At 41.3% G+C, this 22,362-nt stretch overlaps 1 protein-coding gene across 1 annotated transcript in view; it reads left to right on the plus strand.

The window, feature by feature from the left end:
* TMEM132C (transmembrane protein 132C) overlaps positions 1-22,362 on the plus strand; it is a 382,503-nt gene that overhangs the window by 97,840 nt on the left and 262,301 nt on the right. The window contains exon 2 of the mRNA XM_072144366.1: positions 21,029-21,914. Within this exon, the coding sequence (XP_072000467.1) occupies positions 21,029-21,914 (886 nt within the window). The remainder of the gene's footprint in view (positions 1-21,028; positions 21,915-22,362) is intronic.

The following is a 22,362-nucleotide window of genomic DNA, read 5'->3' on the forward strand; positions in this document are numbered from 1 at the left end:
AGTGCACAGGTGCATGTCTGAATCCCTGGTCATGTTACACAGGAATAGCGGATATGGTATAATGTTCTGGGCCACTTTCAATGGCACCTTTGAGATCACACAAGAAATCATGATCTCTGCCAAAAACACAACAAAGACCAGACTTGTTATGTGCTGTACATGGATGGTCCAGGAATATTTTATCCAAAGAAAAGACAATTGGCATTACTCACTTATCACTACTGTAATCTTATTTGATTTCCAATTGCTATGCATGTGTATGGTTAGTTATGTAGTTAAGGCCATATTAGATTCTGGCAAAACCCTTTAATTTTTACAGTATCAATCTATGTAACACATGAAACATTACCATTACATGGAATGCACTTTACATTTAACCATATTCTGGATTTTGAGTGCTGCATTTCTCCTATCTATCTATGTATCTATCTATCTATCTGGAAATGTTTTCTGATGGATTTGTAAAATTTGGAAACATTTTTGCTTATTTCACTATATATTCATATATATATTCAACAAAAGACAGTCCCTCATCTATAAAAGTCACAGATTGATAAAGATACAAGACGTAGAAGGTATATGAATTACTTAAGACTTTCTACTGTTCTCACTAGGTAAGTTTTGCAGACCTCCTCAGATATAGCCAGAGCCAGTAATGGTCTATCGTTGAAGAGCTTATCATGTTGTTTTAGTGGAAGCTGTGCATAATGCATGGACTACATGTCATCTTGTAAATGTTGTCCCAGATTTTACAAATTGCTCTATCTACAGGAAACACGTTATAGAAAACAAAGAGCTAAGCAGATTTTACAAAGTAACCTTTCTTCAGACAGCATGTTAAAGAGCGTGAGGAACTGAGCAGATTGTAAATGGTGTTCAATAAGGAGGGAGCATGTTATAGAGCAAGGAGAACTGAATAAAGCTTACCGCGATGTACATTATGGCCTGGAAAAATTGTAGAAATATCCAGCATCCAGGCAAAAGGGGAAAATAAAATCCACTTTATTGAAGAAAAATATATTTCTGGCATGTTTTGAACCACAAGGGTCCTTAGTCGTAGCCTAACAATTATATAGTGCAGAATATTTAAGCATTAGGACACCTGACTGGAAACACAGTCTGCGTTCAGCATGTGATTTGTTTGGCCAATGGAAAAAACTATCAATCGTGCATAGAATATATTCAAAATGTGCCAACAAAAATGCAGTTTATTAAAGATACATCAAATCATACAGTGTCCTCTCTACAGACAGTATTTATAGAGCAGGAGGTGCTAAGCAGAAAATTGTAAATTGTGTTCAACATAGAGTTAGAATGTTATAGAGCAACAAGAATTGAGTACAGCTTATCACAATGTACATTATGGTCTATCTGTAGGTAGAGTCTAGTTGAGTAGGGGAGATTGTACATAGCGTCCTATCCGCAGGCAGCATGCTTTAGAGGAGGAGATGGTACAGGCAGTCCCCGAGTTACATACAAGACAGGTTCTGTAGGTTTGTTCTTAATTTGAATTAGTATGTAAGTCAGAACTGTATTTTTTATTAATGTAACCCCAGCTAAAAATGTTTTGGTCTCTGTGACAATTAGATTTTAAAAGTGTTGGGTTGTCATAAGAACCAAGATTAACACTAAAGCTTAATTGTAGACACCTTTGATAACTGTTATTTTTGTTAACTTTGTTACTAGGGGTCATCTGTAAGTTAGGTGTTCTTAAATAGGGGACCGCCCGTTTTGACAAAATTATACAGAGTCCTATTTACAGACAGTATTTATAGAGCAGGGGGTGCTAAGCAGATTGATTTTTAGATTTTCAGTGAATGAATGAAAAAAAGACTATGGGTTGTGGAACGCACTTTCGTTGGACTGTTTGACATTTTCAAGGATTGCACGGCTTGGAAAGGTATTTAACAGGTGTCTGCGCTAAAATTGGCTTGCATGTGACACAAACTGGGGATGTGCCGTCGAACGATCTGATGGATTCGAACTGAGCACGGGATTTAACTTTCAGTTTTTGTCGCAAGACAATGCACTTACATGCACCAGAAAAAAGAAGGTGAACTCCGTCAGACCTGAGCGGGGAAGCGGCACATGCACGATATCAGGCGCATGATCCCATGATGAGGATGAAGTCCGGCATGATTCTTCAAGATCGTGAGTCCATTTTCCTGCATCTGTCGCTTCCCTGCTGAGGTCCACTGGAGTTCACATTCTTCTTCCCGGTGTATGTGAGTGCATGTCTTGCGACACAATTTGAATTGTAAATCCTGCGGTTTGTCCGGATCAGTCAGGTTGTCCGTCGGCCACGCCTCCCCGATTAGTGTCGCATGCTTGCACCAAAATATGATCGCGTGCGCCAAAAACCCCACTTAAATGCGGCACAAATCGGAAATAGTCAGGAACCCCGACAAAAAAATGCGCCTTGCAGACCATTAGTAAATGTGCCCCATTGTGTTTCACCATTTCCTATAAAACTACAGTATATATCATTCTGCTGCTCTATAACGTACTACCTGCAGATACGTAAAGTAAATAAAACAACAGGATTACTTGTTATTTCTTGTAGAATAACCAATATGACTTCATTAGTTACATACTGCACAAGTTTTACAAAGTAGCCTCCCTTTCTCCGTAGCAGCTTGTCAAACCTTTCTCTCATTGCCACTTGGGATTCTTTTCCGATTATCTGAAACAAGGCTTTAGGTATGACAAGCTCTTGTTGACTACTTTTACTCCATGTACACAATAGCGAGTATGCTGTCCAACTCGTATCAGACTGGAACGTCCAACCCGATTGCTGACAGCCGGAATTGAACTGACATATTGAGTTAAGTTCTGGTTGTTCAGCACTCGTGGTGGTCATTCCTTACAGCACACCCTGTGAGTCTGATGTAAGTTGGACGCACACACTTGCTCATTTTTAAGAGGCCTAACTCTGTGGTCCAGCACATTGCATACAGTCCAGTCTCTTGTCAGAGAAAGGACCTTCTTCCCACATACTTGAATAAGTTTCCCTCAGAGTTTATATATATACTGTATCATGGGTTGTTCTAAATGTCCACCCAGCACTGCTGTGTAGATACTTGCACTATAGCTCTGCTATGTATTACCACTATGTAGGCAGTATAAACTCCCATTGCGCTTGTGGCATTTATATCCATTTTTACATGTCAGTGGTTTTGTCTTTCACAGTTGCTTTGTATCTTTGTGGAAGCTACTGCTGTGTGGGTACAATTGTTTGGTTGGCACAATTTCCATTTAAGCATTTTTTCGTAATAATATATTGCTTTGTTCTGAAAATCATAGAGTAACAGTTTTTAAAACTGTGTTTTAGATTTCATTAGATTGCCTTTGTCTAAAGTACACTTTGCAAAAAATAAAACATTCAGTATAAAATGTAAATAGAATAGGGGTGTGAATATTTTTATATTGTAGATATGTTTTTGATGCTAGGGTCTTATATCTATCTCCTCCAATCCTTCTCTTTTTCCTACATTCCTAACTCTAAAGTTGATGCACATTGTAGCGAAAAATGAGCACACATACTGCCACAAAACAAGAACAAAAAAACCAAGATAAATAGTTAATTTATTGGAGAGTGGTAAAAGGGAAGCCATATGACATAGATATGCTCTCCCTGTCAGTATTTCTCATTCTAATTAGCTATGAAAACACTCAATTTAGACTTTAATGTTAAATTTAGCTGCTGGTCCGAACACTTGAATGCTTTGAATCCTAAACCTTCATTGTGTTGATCTGATTAATTCCAATATCTGTCAATATCACTAGACTATATAAAGTCATGCCTGTGCGATGGCCCCTGCAATGCAATAAAAAAAATCTAAATTAATTTTCATGGAAATCTGCAAATGTATGCAGATTTCTGCCTAATGTATCTTCCTCTAACCTTTATATTAGAAAACAGGGCATTTTATAAGTGTCAGATTGAATGAAAATAATATGCATGCTGCACTGCAAACATTAGCTGGAGAAGTATAATTGTGTCTGCAAAAGACACATAAATTACATGGGGCAGAATTCATTTTAGCAAATTAATCCAGAATATGTGATTTTCCCGTTATTTTTGCTTAACAGTCTTAACAACAACCCAGAAAAATGTAATTAATAAATGTGTATTGGAGACATGACAGATTCAACAAGGAAATGAATATGCATATAATTTCTGTTCGAAACAGGAAAGGCCCATATACCTAACTGTGCATTGTTTACCATGAAATGCTTTCCTTTCCTAGGGAAGAGGTAGGGAAAAAAGGAAAACAACAAAGGACGGCGCCTCGGGTGATATCGTCAGATAATCGGCAGATGTGATGCAATGATCAGGGGTGCTCACCTTAGTTGTTCTTGGTATCAAAGCGTATACTTGTAAAGTAGGTCCACATCCAAGGTGTGAAGGTCCCGAAGTCCAGACTGGTGGTGTCTTTTAAAGGTAGGTATAGTGGTAGGGCAGGCAGCTATAATGAGCAGCTCACACAACTCCAAAGACCGGACTCCCAGGGGGCCGGTAGTGACAATGTATACAGAAAAGTGAAAAAGAACGGAGTACACATGGAGCGCTTATAGTGCCAATACCCAAAAAATCCAAGATACCAATACAGTTATAGTCTTAAAACAGCAACCTTTTAATGCTTAAAACTTACAGTTACAAACACGATTAAAAGTGTCCAGACCCTTTTTCAAATAACGGACCAAGCAATAATTATTGCTCCAGAGGTATTACTTTGTCCACGGTGGTGGCCAAGATGAGGTACAGAATTGTGAGGCAGAGATGTTGTCGGAGACAGAAGGTCAAGACAGACAGCATGTGATCAGAGTGGGGGATGTAGCCAAATATCAGGACAGGCAGCACAGGAGTGCAGTCGAGAACAGAATCAAGGTCACAACAGGAAATCCCTATAAATGCAGAGGACATAGGGAACAAGCTTTTTCTAAGGCACAAGGCTCAAAGATCTGGCAGGGGACACAGGAAGGGGCTGACAATTTATCTGGGTAGATGGCCGGCCAGCGCCAATTATCGGCAAGAGGTGCTCCCGTGTGCCTCGCTGTGCCCCGGAGCCATTCTGCAGCCTCACTTACCTTCCCCGGCTTGAGCGGCGGTCAACGCACTCCATTCACGTTCCTTCGCGGCACGTTCCTGCATTCTAGTGCGCATGTGCTGCAGGGGCTCCGGGGCACAGGGAGGCACACGGGTGCATCTGCATCCTGGGATATGGGTCACAGGAGCACCTGTAGCATATAGGTTCCTTTTATGGGGTAGGCATAACAAGGGAATTTCATTAAATGTTGTTTTATGATCTTTAAAGGAGTTTTCAAAGAATTTTAAAAATTGTTCACTGAGCAAAAAAATGATCATTCTCAGTGGTACTGCTTACAGGAATTTACATTATACGGAGACCTTTAAACTATGTAAGATAATTGATCATATTTTGATGTACGGTCCATAGCATGAAGAAGAAAAACTAATGTTACAGTAGAGTACAGTACTGAGATAGATAAGGAAAAAAGGAAACTAAATGGCCCTAAGCTATGATGGCCTCATTTTAATTCCCTCACATTGACTATGCACATTGTGGTCATGTTATTTTATACAGTAAATTAAAAGTATTTTTAGATGTATTTTAGCTATGTTGCCTATATTTTCTCATATAGGCATGAAATGAATATTACCCGATTAAACAATATTACAATTACAAAGCTATTTCCTTTAGTAAGAGATATTCAGTCAGTAAAAAAATGTCTTTATAGCGTATATTTTTTAAACCTTAAAGGGAACCTACACCACTATTCTACCTATAAAGGTAGAACGGGTAGTAGGTGGATGTTTGGGACATGAGGATAGCCCTTTTTAGGGCTAATCCTCACATCCCTGCTAACTTTTTAACTCTTAATACCCTAATATGTAAATGTTCTCAAGCATCTACTGGGGCGTGGAGTAGCCAGACATGAGGATACACGTTGCAGCTACTCCACGCCCCAGTAGCCTCTTTTCTTCTCCTACCCTGACATCTTTGGCACGCAGCTACGAGGAGCTGCGTGCCCTCGTCCGAGACACTGGAGTTCTGCGCATTCACAGTAGCTCCGGCTTCGGAGCACTGGCCGCACAGCCACGGGCCGGCCGTTCTGTGCATGCCGAAGATGTCAGGGTAGGAGCAGAAAAGAGGCTACTGGGAAATGGAGTAGCCACAACGTTTAGCCTCATATCCAGCTACTCCACGCCCCTCTAGCCGCTTGAGAAAATTTACATATTAGGGTATTAAAGATTTTTAAAAGATAGCGGGGATGTGAGGATTAGCTCTATACATCCCATACATCTACCTACCACCTGTTCTACCTTTATAGGTAGAATCGTGGTGGTAGGTTCCCTTTAAATGTATCCACTATTTACCGAACTATTATTTTGGCAACAAGTTTTCTTAAGAAGTTGTTATTTTTAAGGAAATTATGCACAAGTCCAAAATTAGATTTAAAAAAAGTTTTTATTTGCCTTTTTTATTCTTTCCTACTGGTAAAAGTACTTTCTTTAATTGCAACCAATTTCTGTAAAATCTGGAAAGAAATACCTTAAATGTAAACCTGTTTTAAATCTAGGTCATATACAGCATGAAGTTATTGGGTTCTGTAGATAAGAGGTAAAGTACTACCCACATTTTCAAAAATGTTTAGCATTTCATAGAGACATGACAAAAGTTTTCATCTCTGAGGATTAAAGAGCTATTCCCTCAGAAACTGCTAAACTCCTACAAGAATACAGTCCAGGTTCTGTTGACTCTGGGGAGATATTCTCTCCCAAAAGCATTGCTTCTAAAGGAGAACACCTCTTAATTTATAAAGTCTCATGTAATATGACACACTTATTTCTCTTACTTGTGTATGGAAAGACTAAAACTAAGATACTCCATGTGACTCTGTACAACATTGAAGACTTCCATGTAGACAGCCAAGTTTCCTTGTACCACTTTAACAGCTCCCTTATGACCCTGTACAAAATGACTATGTAAATGATCCCAGAGTGTCCTAAAGTACAGCTGGTTAACCTGGAAAATGCTTGATGCTTCAGTCCTCCGAAAACATGTTCATTTTTCATGCTTTTAACTTTCACCAAAACTTTCTTCATCTCAAATACTAAAGCTGTAGTTAACTAAACAAACTGCATAAAGTTTTTTTTATTATGTATACTCTATCTCCTTACTGACAAACCTAGCTTCCCTTTATTAATGAGAGACATGTAACTCTCTGAAGACAATTTCTGAGGTTTATTTCTCTTTACGTAGCCTGGTCTTTCTCAGGCCCCACCTTTCTGAGGGAGTGGTCAATGATGTAGCAGGGCTATGTCACACACAGAACCTGGGCTGGAGGATAGGTCACTGGTTGTGCCACCCTATGTGTAAAAATGGGACGTCAGAAAGGCGCTGGTCATCAGGGTTAAGAGGTTTCCTTTTATTCAAAGATATTTTGGACAACGCGTTTCGCACTCCAACAAGTGCTTCCTCAGGTCTAGGCTTGTTGTGCTGGAGAAGCCTAGCCAAGCCTAGACCTGAGGAAGCACTCGTTGGAGTGCGAAACGCGTTGTCCAAAATATCTTTGAATAAAAGGAAACCTCTTAACCCTGATGACCAGCGCCTTTCTGACATCCCATTTTTACACATAGGGTGGCACAACCAGTGACCTACCCTCCAGGCCCATTTGCTATACGCCCTTGTTACCCAACCTTGGGGCGAGGGTGGAGACGCGGCAGCGGTTTCTTGTCACATATGCCTGACCCAGCGTTGTGCCTGTCTCTAGCACAACCAGCAAAGGTGAGTACCGAATCTCACCCAAGAGCACCTCTTCCTCAAGAGCAGCCCCGAACTAACCAAGGATAATCTCGCACTAGGTAGCGCTGTTTCCCTCTGTCACCATCCCTTTTTCTCTGCATATCCACAGTGAACACACAGAACCTGTTTTTCTCTCTCAACATTCCAGAAAGGGATTATGTAGAATTTGTCATTTTGGCAGATGCTGGGGAAAGTAAAGGGAGCTGTATATGTCTGAACAATGGCAGATGGATCCTAAATATTAGTTCCATACAGTCAGCATGTCCTAGCAGTGAGACCTGTCAATCAGGAACAAGGGGAAAGGGCACATGCAGCACCCCATTAATATCATTGGACTCCCATCAGTGGAGTTGCATATAAGTTTGCAAACAGTTTTTTTGCAGACATGTAAAAGAACCATTTAGGCATAAAGGCAATACTTTTTAATCAAGTTTTTTTTAATTATGTATTTATTTTGGGTGGGTTATTTTTAAAGGCAGTTTCCCTTTAAAGAAGAACAACACTATTTTAGACATCAACATTGTCCAACAAATCTGATATACACTCACCGGCCACTTTATTAGGTACACCATGCTAGTAACGGGTTGGACCCCCTTTTGCCTTCAGAACTGCCTCAATTCTTCGTGGCATAGATTCAACAAGGTGCTGGAAGCATTCCTCAGAGATTTTGATCCATATTGACATGATGGCATCACACAGTTGCCGCAGATTTGTCGGCTGCACATCCATGATGCGAATCTCCCGTTCCACCACATCCCAAAGATGCTCTATTGGATTGAGATCTGGTGACTGTGGAGGCCATTTGAGTACAGTGAACTCATTGTCATGTTCAAGAAACCAGTCTGAGATGATTCCAGCTTTATGACTTGGCGCATTATCCTGCTGAAAGTAGCCATCAGATGTTACAGGGTACATTGTGGTCATAAAGGGATGGACATGGTCAGCAACAATACTCAGGTAGGCTGTGGTGTTGCAATGATGCTCAATTGGTACCAAGGGGCCCAAAGAGTGCTAAGAAAATATTCCCCACCCCATGACACCACCACCACCAGCCTGAACCGTTGATACAAGGCAGGATGGATCCATGTTTTCATGTTGTTGACGCCAAACTCTGACCCTACCATCCGAATGCCGCAGCAGAAATCGAGACTCATCAGACCAGGCAACGTTTTTCCAATCTTCTTCTGTCCTATTTCGATAAGTTTGTACAAATTGTAGCCTCAGTTTCCTGTTCTTAGCTGAAAGGAGTGCCACCCGGTGTGGTCTTCTGATGCTGTAGCCCATCTGCCTCAAAGTTCAACGTACTGTGCGTTCAGAAATGCTCTTCTGCCTATCTTGGTTGTAACGGGTGGCGATTTGAGTCACTGTTGCCTTTCTATCATCTCGAACCAGTCTGCCCATTTTCCTCTGACCTCTGGCATCAACAAGGCATTTCCACCCACAGAACTGACGCTCACTGGATGTTTTTTCTTTTTCAGGCCATTCTCTGTAAACCCTAGAGATGGTTGTGCGTGAAAATCCCAGTAGATCAGCAGTTTCTGAAATACTCAGACCAGCCCTTCTGGCACCAACAACCATGCCACGTTCAAAGGCACTCAAATCACCTTTCTTCCCCATACTGATGCTCGGTTTGAACTGCAGGAGATTGTCTTGACCATGTCTACATGCCTAAATCCACTAAGTTGCCGCCATGTGATTGGCTGATTAAAAATTAAGTGTTAACGAGCAGTTGGACAGATGTACCTAATAAAGTGGCCGGTGAGTGTAGTTCAGCACATAGACAAATACAAAAAAAAAAAAAAAACAGAAAAAATACATAAAAAAGGTTAATAAAAATACAACCCATAAAATAATTATTCTACCTACCTCTAATGTTTCTCCTCTAGTAACAAGGAGGGATATGGACTCTAATGATCTTATATCATATCACATCTGAGGTGCGGGAGCCTGAAATGCATCACACTATTTCTATTAATAAAATGGGTGCAGCACAACTTGGGTTCCCGTGGCACATGTCGTGGCATCAGCATGTTGGAGTGTAAAGACTCCTTCATTTGTAAAGAAATTCCCACACTACCCCTGGGCTTATAAAAAGTAAGTGTCTTATCATATCTTATTTTGGTGAAAGCTACATCTGTTTTATGTATGTTAGAGCTAGAATTCAGGAAACCTGACCAGTAATCTAGAGTGTTTCTCACGGCTCTGCTTCAAGCCTATCAATGGTTTGTACTAGAATATTTCAAGCCCCTATGGAGATAAGTGTGCCAGCCTAGTATGAACTGTCATATGCTGCCAGTTTACAGGACAAAATGATGTCTAGATATAGTCGGAGGAGAATTTTAAACAAGTTATTTATTAAGAATCAGATATGGCATATTCTCTGAAATACCATTGCCAGATCCGTCCAGGTCGGGGATGTACACATTGAGAACTATTGCTATAGTAGATAAATATACAACATGCTCTTGTATTGTAATCCTGAAATGACATTTGATTCCAGATAGAGACTGGTTATGCATTTCACTGCACTGACTTGTCAGTCTAGTAAAGCTGAGTCTATCAGACATGTCCTCCCTGTCAGTATTGATAAGGTGAACGATTCCTATGACCTTCACAGACCTTTCCAGCTGAGAAACGAGTATACACATTTTTAAGGTCATCAAATGATTGAGAGAAACACTATAAATTGGAAGTGAGACAGATCTGTAGTTAGTAGAATAAGAAGAGTGTTACATGTAGTAAGATACTTGTTTATCATCCATCAGCAGAGTATTGCTTTACAACTGTGTTGTACTGTATTGCATTGCTCGTGGTCTTTCTTCTCAGCTGGGACGAGTCCTCTCCAGTTCTCATTTTACTTGACTAGCTGTTTTAAGATAAGAGTTTATGGACAAGTCAGATGGACTCATTCCCTATTTTAACCCATTCCCGTTGATGCCCTTTTACGTTTTTGCATTTCCATTAAACCCTTAATATTTATTTCCCGGTGCGATTACGTGGATACCGATTTTTTTTTTATAGGTTCTAAAAAATGTAAACCTTTTATGCGAAAAAAATATTTCTTAATTCTAATTCTTAGATTCTGAAGCTAATAACTTTTTTATACTTTGGCATTTGATACTGAGTAAAGTTTCATTTTATGCAAGATGTTTTTTTTATTGATACCATTTTTGGGATTGTTTGACCCTTTGATCAGTTTTGGAATGTTGCGAAATGACATAACAGTAATGTTTTGGACATTTGGGCACTATTATCTGTTACAAGATTTACTACCAGGAATTACTGTTTTTAGGTATAAATATAAAGCGGGACCAGAGGTGTAGCTACATGGAGGGCAGGGGGAGTCCAGCTCTGTCTGTGTCCCTGGAACACAGGGTTGTATGCAGGGACTATGCTCTCTATTGTAATACATGTGTACCGGCTCCTGACACACATGCAGTACTGTAGATCTTTCAAAACTTGTAAAATGAGTCATCCATAGGTCCTGTTTGTGAACGGAGACAGAGCACATGTGTGTGGTACGTAGTATGTGTTTTCTGTGTGTGTGTGTGTCTATTTCTTTGTAACTCATTCACTTTTTTTACACTATCTTGTATATATAGGCATATATATATATATATATATATATATATATATATATATATATATATGCATAGGTCAGTTCTACTTCCCTTATCCTGTATATAGGGGCACAGATCAGTACTACTACCCCTATCCTGCACATCTGGGTACAGCACAATACCACTACTCCCATCCTGTATATATTAGCACTGATCAGTAATATTACCCCTATCCTGTATATATGGGCACAAATCAGTACTACTACTCCTATCCTGTATATTTGGGCATGGCTCAGGACTAGTAATGAAAAAGCCATGTTGCTATTACCCCTATCCTGTATATGTGAGCCCAGATCAGTACCACTACTCCAATCCAGTGTATATTGGCACAGCTCTGTACTACTACCCTTATCTGGCATATTTGGCTATGGATCAGTACTACTACTCCTATCCTTTATATATGGACACAGCTCAATACTAATACTTATGTCCTTTATATATGGACTCAGTACTACTAAATCTATCATATATATATATATATATATATGGGCACAGCTCAGTACTACTACCCTATTCTTTATATATGGGCACAGATCAGTACTACTACATCAATCCAATTGTTTCATATGACTCTGTAAGTCATTAATCTGTAATGTCTTATTTTATTTGTACATGTTCCCTGGAATCTGTAAAGCGCTATAGAATTTGATGGCGCTATATAAACAATGATTATTACCCTGTATATATGGACACATCTCAGTACTATTACCCCTATCCTGTTTATATGGGCACAGATAGGATCGGACTGGCCTGCCAGATACCTGTCAAAACCTGGTGGGCCCTTATCATAAGTCACCATCTCCTGCCTGTGTCTGTGCAGGCACATTCAGCTGAGGCTGGAGGAGGGGGGCAGCAGGGGGGACTATGACGTCCTGCAGGAGGGAGAGACTCTCTGCTCTTCCCACAGCAGCGCTGGGGCAGTGAGTAAGACATGTCCTCCTCCCTGCACTAAGCACCTCAGACCCTGCGTCACTGCAGGAGAACCTAGCCCCTGATTCATTGCTGCTGCCTCCCTGGAGGAGCAGACAGTGAGCTGTCACTAATTACAGACCAGGAGCTTGATGAGGAGCTGCTGCTCTCCACATGATGGCTTCCAGCACAAGATAAAGGTATTTCTTACAAAATAAAAGTGCATCACATGTACACACACACAGTGCACCTCATTACATCCCTGCAATGTGTATATACATACAGAATAACTGAAGAACTACAACTCCCAGCTGTTGAATTTGATGCTGAAAGTTGTAGTACTTTGATTGACTGTATTAAGTATTGCTGTAGAATAAGGAGTGATGTCACATGTAACACGCTGACTCTGTTTAGAAATGGAATCAAAGCGCAAGGGGATGGGATGGGCTTCTATGCAAACGCGTGCGATGGGTAACCCGCGCCCAATGTCCTGTATTGACCCTAGGGCTGGAGGAATCAAAGCGTTACATGTGACCGCAGCCTCAGTATTACCAGCATACCCCGCGTTACGTGTGGCTGCAGCCTCAGTATTACCAGTATACCCCGCGTTACGTGTGACCGCAGCCTCAGTATTACCCGTATACCCCGCGTTACGTGTGACCGCAGCCTCCGTATTACCAGCATACCCCGCGTTATGTGTGACCGCAGCCTCAGTATTACCAGCATACCCCGCATTATGTGTGACCGCAGCCTCAGTATTACCAGTATACCCCATGTTACGTGTGACTGCAGTCTCAGTATTACCAGCATACCCCGCGTTATGTGTGACCGCAGCCTCAGTATTACCAGCATACCCCGCGTTATGTGTGACCGCAGCCTCAGTATTACCAGCATATCCTGCATTACATGTGACCGCAACCTCAGTATTACCAGCATACCCCGCGTTACATGTGACCCCAGCCTCAGTATTACCAGCATACCCCGCGTTACATGTGACCGCAGCCTCAGTATTACCAGCATACCCTGCGTTACGTGTGACTGCAGCCTCAGTATTACCAGCATACCCCGCGTTACATGTGACCCCAGCCTCAGTATTACCAGCATACCCTGCATTACATGTGACCGCAGCCTCAGTATCACCAGAATACCCCGTGTTACTTGTGACCCCAGCCTCAGTATTACCAGCATACCCTGCATTACATGTGACCACAGCCTCAGTATTACCAGCATACCCCGCGTTACGTGTGACTGCAGCCTCAGTATTACCAGCATACCCTGCATTACATGTGACCGCAGCCTCAGTATTACCAGCATACGCCGTGTTACGTGTGACCGCAGCCTCAGTATTACCAGCATATCCCGCGTTACGTGTGACCGCAGCATCAGTATTACCAGCATATCCCCCGTTACGTGTGACCGCAACCTCAGTATTACCAGCATACCCCGTGTTACTTGTGACCCCAGGCTCAGTATTACCAGCATATCCCACGTTATGTGTGACCGCAGCCTCAGTATTACCAGCATACCCCGCATTACGTGTGACCCCAGCCTCAGTATTACCAGCATATCCCTCGTTACTTGTGACCCCAGCCTCAGTATTACCAGCATACCCCGAGTTACTTGTGACCGCAGCCTCAGTATTACCAGCATATCCCGCGTTACGTGTGACCGCAACCTCAGTATTACCAGCATACCCTGTGTTACTTGTGACCCCAGCCTCAGTATTACCAGCATACCCCACGTTATGTGTGACCGCAGCCTCAGTATTACCAGCATACCCCGCGTTACGTGTGATTGCAGCCTCAGTATTACCAGCATACCCTGCATTACATGTGACCACAGCCTCAGTATTACCAGCATACCCCGTGTTACTTGTGACCCCAGCCTCAGTATTACCAGCATACCCCGCATTACGTGTGACCCCAGCCTCAGTATTACCAGCATACCCCGTGTTACTTGTGACCCCAGGCTCAGTATTACCAGCATATCCCACGTTACGTGTGACCGCAGCCTCAGTATTACCAGCATACCCCGCATTACGTGTGACCCCAGCCTCAGTATTACCAGCATATCCCTCGTTACTTGTGACCCCAGCCTCAGTATTACCAGCATACCCCGAGTTACTTGTGACCGCAGCCTCAGTATTACCAGCATATCCCGCGTTACGTGTGACCGCAACCTCAGTATTACCAGCATACCCCATGTTACTTGTGACCCCAGCCTCAGTATTACCAGCATACCCCACGTTATGTGTGACCGCAGCCTCAGTATTACCAGCATACCCCACGTTATGTGTGACCGCAGCCTCAGTATTACCAGCATACCCCGCGTTACGTGTGATTGCAGCCTCAGTATTACCAGCATACCCTGCATTACATGTGACCACAGCCTCAGTATTACCAGCATACCCCGTGTTACTTGTGACCCCAGCCTCAGTATTACCAGCATACCCCGCATTACGTGTGACCCCAGCCTCAGTATTACCAGCATATCCCTTGTTACTTGTGACCCCAGCCTCAGTATTACCAGCATACCCTGAGTTACTTGTGACCCCAGCCTCAGTATTACCCCCCCACCTGTCGTGGTGTCCAAATTGCAGATTCATCACCATTTCAATGCACTGAAATCACTGGCAATGTCAGCTTATCCAGCTCCGTACATCAAAGTTTCAAAAAGTAAGAGATGTGTAAAAGTTGTAAAACCGAGCCTGTAATAAAAATAATGCAACTTTTTTTGTCATTTATACCACATTTGGAATTTTTCTCCAGCATCCTAGTACTCTGCACGGGTTTGATTTTCCATTTTTACCTCCCCGTCTTCATATAAATCCATAACTGTGTTATTTCCATGTACAGAGCTGTTTTCTGCATAACAAATTGTCCTTCCTAGTGATGGTGTTTAATATTCTATACCATGTACTGGAAAGCGGGGAAAAAACCCCAATGCGGTAAAATTGCCAAAAAAACGTACTTGTGCCATTTTCTTGTGGGCTTTCACTGTATACTCCAAATCATACCTCCCCTTAATTCCTTCAGTAAGTGTGATAACGAGGACACCAAATTCATAAAGATGTTATTCAATTTTTATATAAAAAATGAAAACCTTTGGTACAAAAAAAAATGTCTTAAAGGGGTTTTCCCACGAAGACAAGTTAGGCCCTATCTACAGGCAGATAACAAGCCTCAGGCCCCATCCACAGGTCGCAGTTCTTGATCTGTTTTAATTCCAATTAAAAACACAACAGGGAGGGGCTCATTCCAGAACAAAAGTGTTTCAGTAGAAAGACACATGTATTCTGACAAAGCCCTTCCCTTTTGCGGTTTCCAATGCAGTTAAAACTCATCAAAAAACAAAAAGTATGCATGGGGCCTGAGGCTTGTTTTCTGCAGGATTGTTGTACACATCCTCATTCACTTCTATGGGCTCATGCACATGGCTGTGAATTTCACAGCCCTGTTTATGAGCTGACTGCCTGAGCTGCAAATGACAGAGCAGGTCCTAACCATGTTGTACTTACATCCCGATGACAAGCAACCCATGGCACCATTGTTTGCATGCCAAGAACTGTAAAAGTGTAGTGTGCAGAAAGCCTGAGGCTGCGTTCACGCATTACGTTTTTTTTTTTGTTGCAGAAACTTTAAGTTTGTGTGCTGAATGGCAAAAAGACATGCATTCCAATTGACAGATCGTCTTTCCAAAGCGTAGAATATGCAACAAAAATTGCAATGTGTCAACATGGCCACGGGCTGCATTCACACCTTGTATTTGCAGCACGTTCAGAAACGCAAAGAAAATATACATGGGGGCGGCTCGCACGTATCCATGAAGCAGCTGGTGAGCCCCCAGAATTAATTTCACTGGTGGGCCCTTGGCACCCCAGTCTGACCCTGGGCACAGATCAGTACTACTACTCCTATCCTGTATGTTTGGCCATGGCCCAGGACTAGTAATGAAAAAGCCATGTTGATGGATATCAATCGGAGATTCTTCTTTCATATCTGCCATCATGGACACCGTTGTCACATGAAAGTGATGGTTTCACCAAGTACATCTTGTTGTAAACTTAAAGGGAATCTGACAGGTGGATTTGGGACACTAAACCACCCACAGGTCTTTATGGATTGGTGGCTAAGTGTTCCAAATCGCCCTGTATAATTCCTGTTCGTGACCACACAGAAAAATGTTTATACCTACCTCTGTCTGGGGCTCTTGATGCTGGTAGTGAGGCTGGAGTAGTACACCTTGGCTTCACTGCACAAGTGTTGTAGGTACACAGCGTGTAGTATGAAGTTGGAGTAGTACACCCTGGTTTTGCCACTGATCTGGACCTTTGGAACACAGTGATACCTAACATGTTTATAATTTTTATTGTTTATTTTTTTAGCAGTCCTAGTGAAATGGGGATGATTTGAACATCTAAACATCTAGATTTTTAAATTTCTTTTAACTTTTTTTTTTACTATTTTTTAGATCCTCAAGAGTACATTTAAGGGTGATTGATGCTAACATATTCTGCAGTAAATAGCAAGTGCTGGGGTCTAATAAAAACACCAGGCTTTCATGATTTATGATGTCATGGGCAGCAACAATCACAGCCAAGATGGTAGAACCAATGCACCTCCGACTGTTACATGCTGCTGTCAGTTTTGCCGTAAAGAATCAATGGTATAGGATTACCACTCTATGCTGCAAACACCTAGTCTGTATGAAGAGTTCTCAGTCCATGAGCCCTCTATGTACACCCCTTGCCGGACTATTACGTCGGTTTGCGGAAAGGCACTAATTGGTGGATATTTGTCCTTACAGTGTGTGATCACTGTATGTCATGAGTATTTTCCTTAGACGCATGGACATATATTGTTATACTGTACTTTTTATGGAAATATAGGATTCATTTTCATTGTTTTCAAGGTCAAGAGATATTTATTTGTTACACTTTTAAAAATGTCTCTAGGGCACGACCAACCAGACACAAGAAATCAATTAGGGCTCTGAGCATGCAGAAAAACCTGAGCAGCTTGTCTGCTTAGCGGAACAGCATGGGGGACAGGCTGATCAGCCACCATTCAGTCCCAGGAAAGTGCCCTGTAGTTCATAGTAATTAATTACTCTGGAGGGAATCACCGAAAGCAGAGATAATAGAGAGCGATGGAAAAGTAGAAAGCTGGTGGGAGGAGAAGAGGCTGATCTAGTAAATGCTGCCTGATACATTGCTAATGAATGTGGCTGCCAAACAGAACATCATCCCACCAATGTCTATAAATAAACCGCCAGCACCGAGCAAGTTATGAAATATGACGGTAGAGATTTATAATCCAGGAGACATTACACCTTTGGTTTAAAAAGGAAGCAGCCGAGTAGTACAGTCTATAAAATATATCACAGAGAAATATAGGTGTCAGCTTTCTATATTTATTTTCTGGTGGGCAGCACTTGGTGTGAGTGCAATATTAATTGTTAATGAAGCTTTCTAATTTCTTACATTTTTTAAGTTTTCAAATGTTTTTTTTTTACTTTTCAAATGGGTTGTTCATTCTCTCACATTAAAAATAGCCACATTATAATAATGATATTTATTTAATTGCATAGCGCCAACATATTTCACAGCACCATACAATTGTATACGATTCATGAACAGACAAAATTAATGTTAACCTTTATAACAATAGGAGTGGGGGGAGTGACTTATCTTCTGCAGATCGATGGCCATTTCGGATCACATTCACCTAGATTAGGCTGTCTGATTGATGTGTGTTAAAAGTTGTATTTTTAAAAGCAAAGTGCTCTCTCATTGACTTCATGCTCAAAGCTGCCACACTGTCACCCCCAGAGCACCCTTGATGACTGAGTGGGTCCAGGAACTCCTACACCTTCAGATAATGGAAGAGATGATGCTATCCTATGATAAGCAACCCATGAGATACTATACGACCTGAGACCCCTGATTCACTTTCCAGCTTTCGGACAGTTTTGCATCCTACTCCTAAGTAGCTAAACTCCCAGATGTCTATCTGGATTGCCTTACATGTGCACACCCCGACACCCTTTCCTTACCTCTCTCACCCCTCCAATCCCCCCATTACTGCCAATCTCTGTCTTCAGCAGTATACAATCCTTGCCTGTGATGGCCCACTGTATTATGCTTATCAACAACACTGTATGGGTTAACTATGTTGTTCATTGGTATTTATACTCATGATTATAGTTCTATTGTGTAATAAGCATTTGCCTACTTTTACATCTCAACCTTGTACTTATCATCTGTTTGCAACTTTCTTGATGTAGACATTTATATTAACACAATGGTGGGTATTTATCATACACCTGGGCTTTGGTCTCTTGATGTATCCAGCGACTTCTCAAACATGAGCTGCAGCGAGGGCGTTGGCACAGGGACAAGAAAGTCCCACAATGGTTCACTCCCCCACTGACATTTGCCATTATTTCACAGCTTCTATACCACTTTAGTAGCGTAGAAAGTAACCCCCAATGTTTTTTACTTCAATAAACTTTTGAATGAAAAAAGAAAATGTTTGTAGATGTTTTTTTAGTATATGGAACAGCACATTTTGTAAATTTATCTGTGCTAAGACAAATCACTTTGTGGTTAAAACCAAAAAAGTTTTGATAGAATTATGAAGTGAATCAGTGCAATGATATACAAGATAGGGGTGCAGTGAGATGGCAGATTGATAAACCTGCATACAGGAAAGATTGGAGGGATATAGTAACAGTTTAGTGAGGAATGACCCATTAGTAACAGTAAAGTATTGGAGAATTAATTGAAGGCAACGATAAGAACTGTACATGTTTTACACCAACTAAGCAAGGGATTCTGGAGATGTATTTGAGGCTGATGGTCCATGTGTGCAAAGTATGGGATAATTATGATCGAACTTAAACGTGCAATTTTCTTCAGCAAGAGTTTCGAATTCATCTTGAAAACCCTGTGACACCATCAGGGAGCGACAATCCTTAGTTACATGCCAAAAATTTGATCACTTGCGCCAAAAACCCCACTTTAATACGGTGCAAATAGTCTGGAAACCCGATGAAAATGTGCCATGCGGACCCTTAGTAAATGTGCCCCACGAAGTTCAGTTTTAGAAATGCTTGTGTCAGTAGTCCAAAACTGCAGACAGGCAATTAAAGTGTTTTGATATAGTGCAGGAGAGACACAATGGTAAGAATTACATATATGAGTATCATCAACTTAGAGATATTATTGAAAGCCAAATCTGCTGAAAAGACTGAGAAAGAAAAAGAATTAGAAATAAATTCTAATGAACCGTAATAGCAAGTGGAACAGGAAACATTATTAAATCCTAAATGTGTGGGTCTGATAGAAGAAAAAACTGTGTCTTTTATGCCAATAGTGTGCAAAATATTGAGAAGTAGTCGGGGGCTATGATGTGTGTGCAGAGATGCAGGAGCATCAATAGGAACTCATTTTATTAGATTTTGTTGTAAAGGAACCAATTGTCAGGGAAGTTGCCTGGAGTGTATAGTATGGAAATCAGATTTTCAGGAGTCAAAAGAAATTCAGCAGTCAGATAACAGAATAGAAGAACATTACGAGGCATTCCAAGAGCTTAGAGATCTATTGGTAGTTAGAAGCATAGGGTCTCAAGATATTTTAGTAATGGTTTATGACATCATACTTTTAAGAGGAGGACAAGAAACCATAATATTTTACATAGATGGGAAGTGACAGCCAGAGATCTAGAGAATAGCATCACTAATACTGGCAGTAGTAGGGCAAGAAGAATACACGATCCTGGAAACTTCTTTAGAAAATGTATTCAAATGTTGCAAGCACAGGAACAAAGACGTCATGCGTAGAACAGTACAAAATAATTAATCCTAAACTCTTCACCACTAACCCCATTCTGACACTTCCTGGGTCCTTACAATTCTCCCATGTTTCTGATCCTGTAAGAACCTATTGAGACATACAAAATAGAGAAACAGAACATCATTGCAGAAGCAGGAATAGCAGCAGCACAACAACAATGGTTTTCCATGCTCCGGCTGAACTGAACACTGGTCACACTCAGTTATGCTGAGGGCTACATCAGTACTATGGTGGCCTTTAAAGGCCCAATTCTAGTTAGAACTGTTTCATTTATAGTCTTATAACAGAACAGCTTAAGCCTAGCCAACAACCATCTTTGGCTGAAAGTTAAGGAATGTTGGGGGGGAGCCAAGTTGATGTTTATAGCACATGGGCTTTATCTGCTAAGGTTGTTGTGGGTGCCTGGAGTGTAATCAAGGCAGAGCTTCTTTTAGGGTGCTAGCTCTTACTGAATGACTGGTAAAATAATAGGAATCACCCAGGAGGTGGGACAGAATTTTTTTTTTAATTATTTAAAATCAAGATTTTTGCCATCAAGTAGAGAAATACAATTTTAGTCATAGGGGAAAACCAGAAGCTTTCATTTGTATTGTGAGTATTCTACTCAGTAGTGTCAACAAAATTGTGGGAATTTGATCATATATTCTAAAAGGCAGTAAACATTTCATTTTGACCTGTAAAACAAATATTACCCTGCAGATGTAGAAAGTAATTTATTGCTAGAGAATTATTGATACAAATTTGTATTGCTTTGTACTGCAACATCCCTTTTTTAAGTTATTAACATACTTGTTCTGATTTTATTTTTTTGCCAGTGGCACAATCTAGAGGGGTCCCAGAAAACTTCCAAAGGTTTTCAGCACCATCAACATATCTACCTGTAAATTATCGCATTTCATCTGCAGAAACTGCCTTTCTCTTGAAGGATAACAATCAAGATTTTATGCGAAATTCCAGCTTGCAATCCCGAGTTGAATCCTTCTTTGTTCACAAATCTCGTAGAACTCCTGTCTTGAATGCCAGTTATGGACCTTTTTCAGCAGAAAGAGAGATTCCAGAAGATCTTCTTGTGTCGCCTTCTCTTTTCGCATCCAATAAATTTACTTTCAACTGGAAACTTAAAACATATGTCCTAAATGAAAAGGTATATCCCAACAATCCCAAAGTGCAAGTTTTATTCTACATCACAGGCAGGGACTGGGATGATTACAGTGCCACAGAAAGACTTCCTTGCCTGAGACTGTTTGCCTTTCGAGAAACCAGAGAAGCTAAAGGAAGCTGCAGATTACAAGGAATATTGGGCCTATGTGTGGCAGAACTAGAATTCCAACCCACTTGGTTTACTTCACCTCCAGTAGTAACAGGTCGCAAGAGAAACCAAGAGCAGTCTGAGGGCATTCCTGTAGAACTTTACTACAGCATTCATTCCGAGGAAGAAAAAAGTGAGTGTACAGCAGAAGAAGCTAGAAAAGGAAATGCGATCCGTCCTGGCAGAGACCAAGGAGAAGACTCAGTTTCACAGTTACAGCGGATCACAAGTATAACTTTATATCGTAATCCAGAAAATTCTCAGCTAACTGAACTCAGGCTGGACAGTAATGTTGCTGTCTGGTTGCCATCAAGGCCTGCTAGGCAAGGAGATGTTTTACATGTTTACGTCACAGTGGCAAACAACTCAACATTGGATCAGTTCACATTGAGGTACACTGAGTTATTTTGTTATATTTTTTACTTATTATGTGCAATATTTTGGTATGCCACCCATTTTAAAGAAATTTGTCACAAAAAGAGATGGATTGGTCAAACCAACATCCTCTAATAACAAAATCTGATGTCACCACTTATCTAATCCTCTCCCCTCGTCTACAACTCTCTCATAGCCCTCCACGAGTTAGCTTCAAGGCCTTAAAGCTACTTTCAAGCATTTCACCAAATGAAGCTACAAGGGATGTCCGAGAGCATAAAAAATCCATTCTTGTCCAGGAGGGGGCTGGTTAGAAAAATAAACATTTACTCACCTCCATGGTCCCTCCCAGCATCCCACGCTGCCATCTCTCCGGTCAGTGCCCCATGCAAACAAACAGGAAAATGGAAGCTGCACTGTCGGCCACGCCCAGCCATCCCTATTCCCAGCGTTGTATAATGCGGG

Source organism: Engystomops pustulosus, chromosome 1 (assembly GCF_040894005.1).
Source record: "Engystomops pustulosus chromosome 1, aEngPut4.maternal, whole genome shotgun sequence".
Lineage (NCBI taxonomy): Eukaryota > Metazoa > Chordata > Amphibia > Anura > Leptodactylidae > Engystomops > Engystomops pustulosus.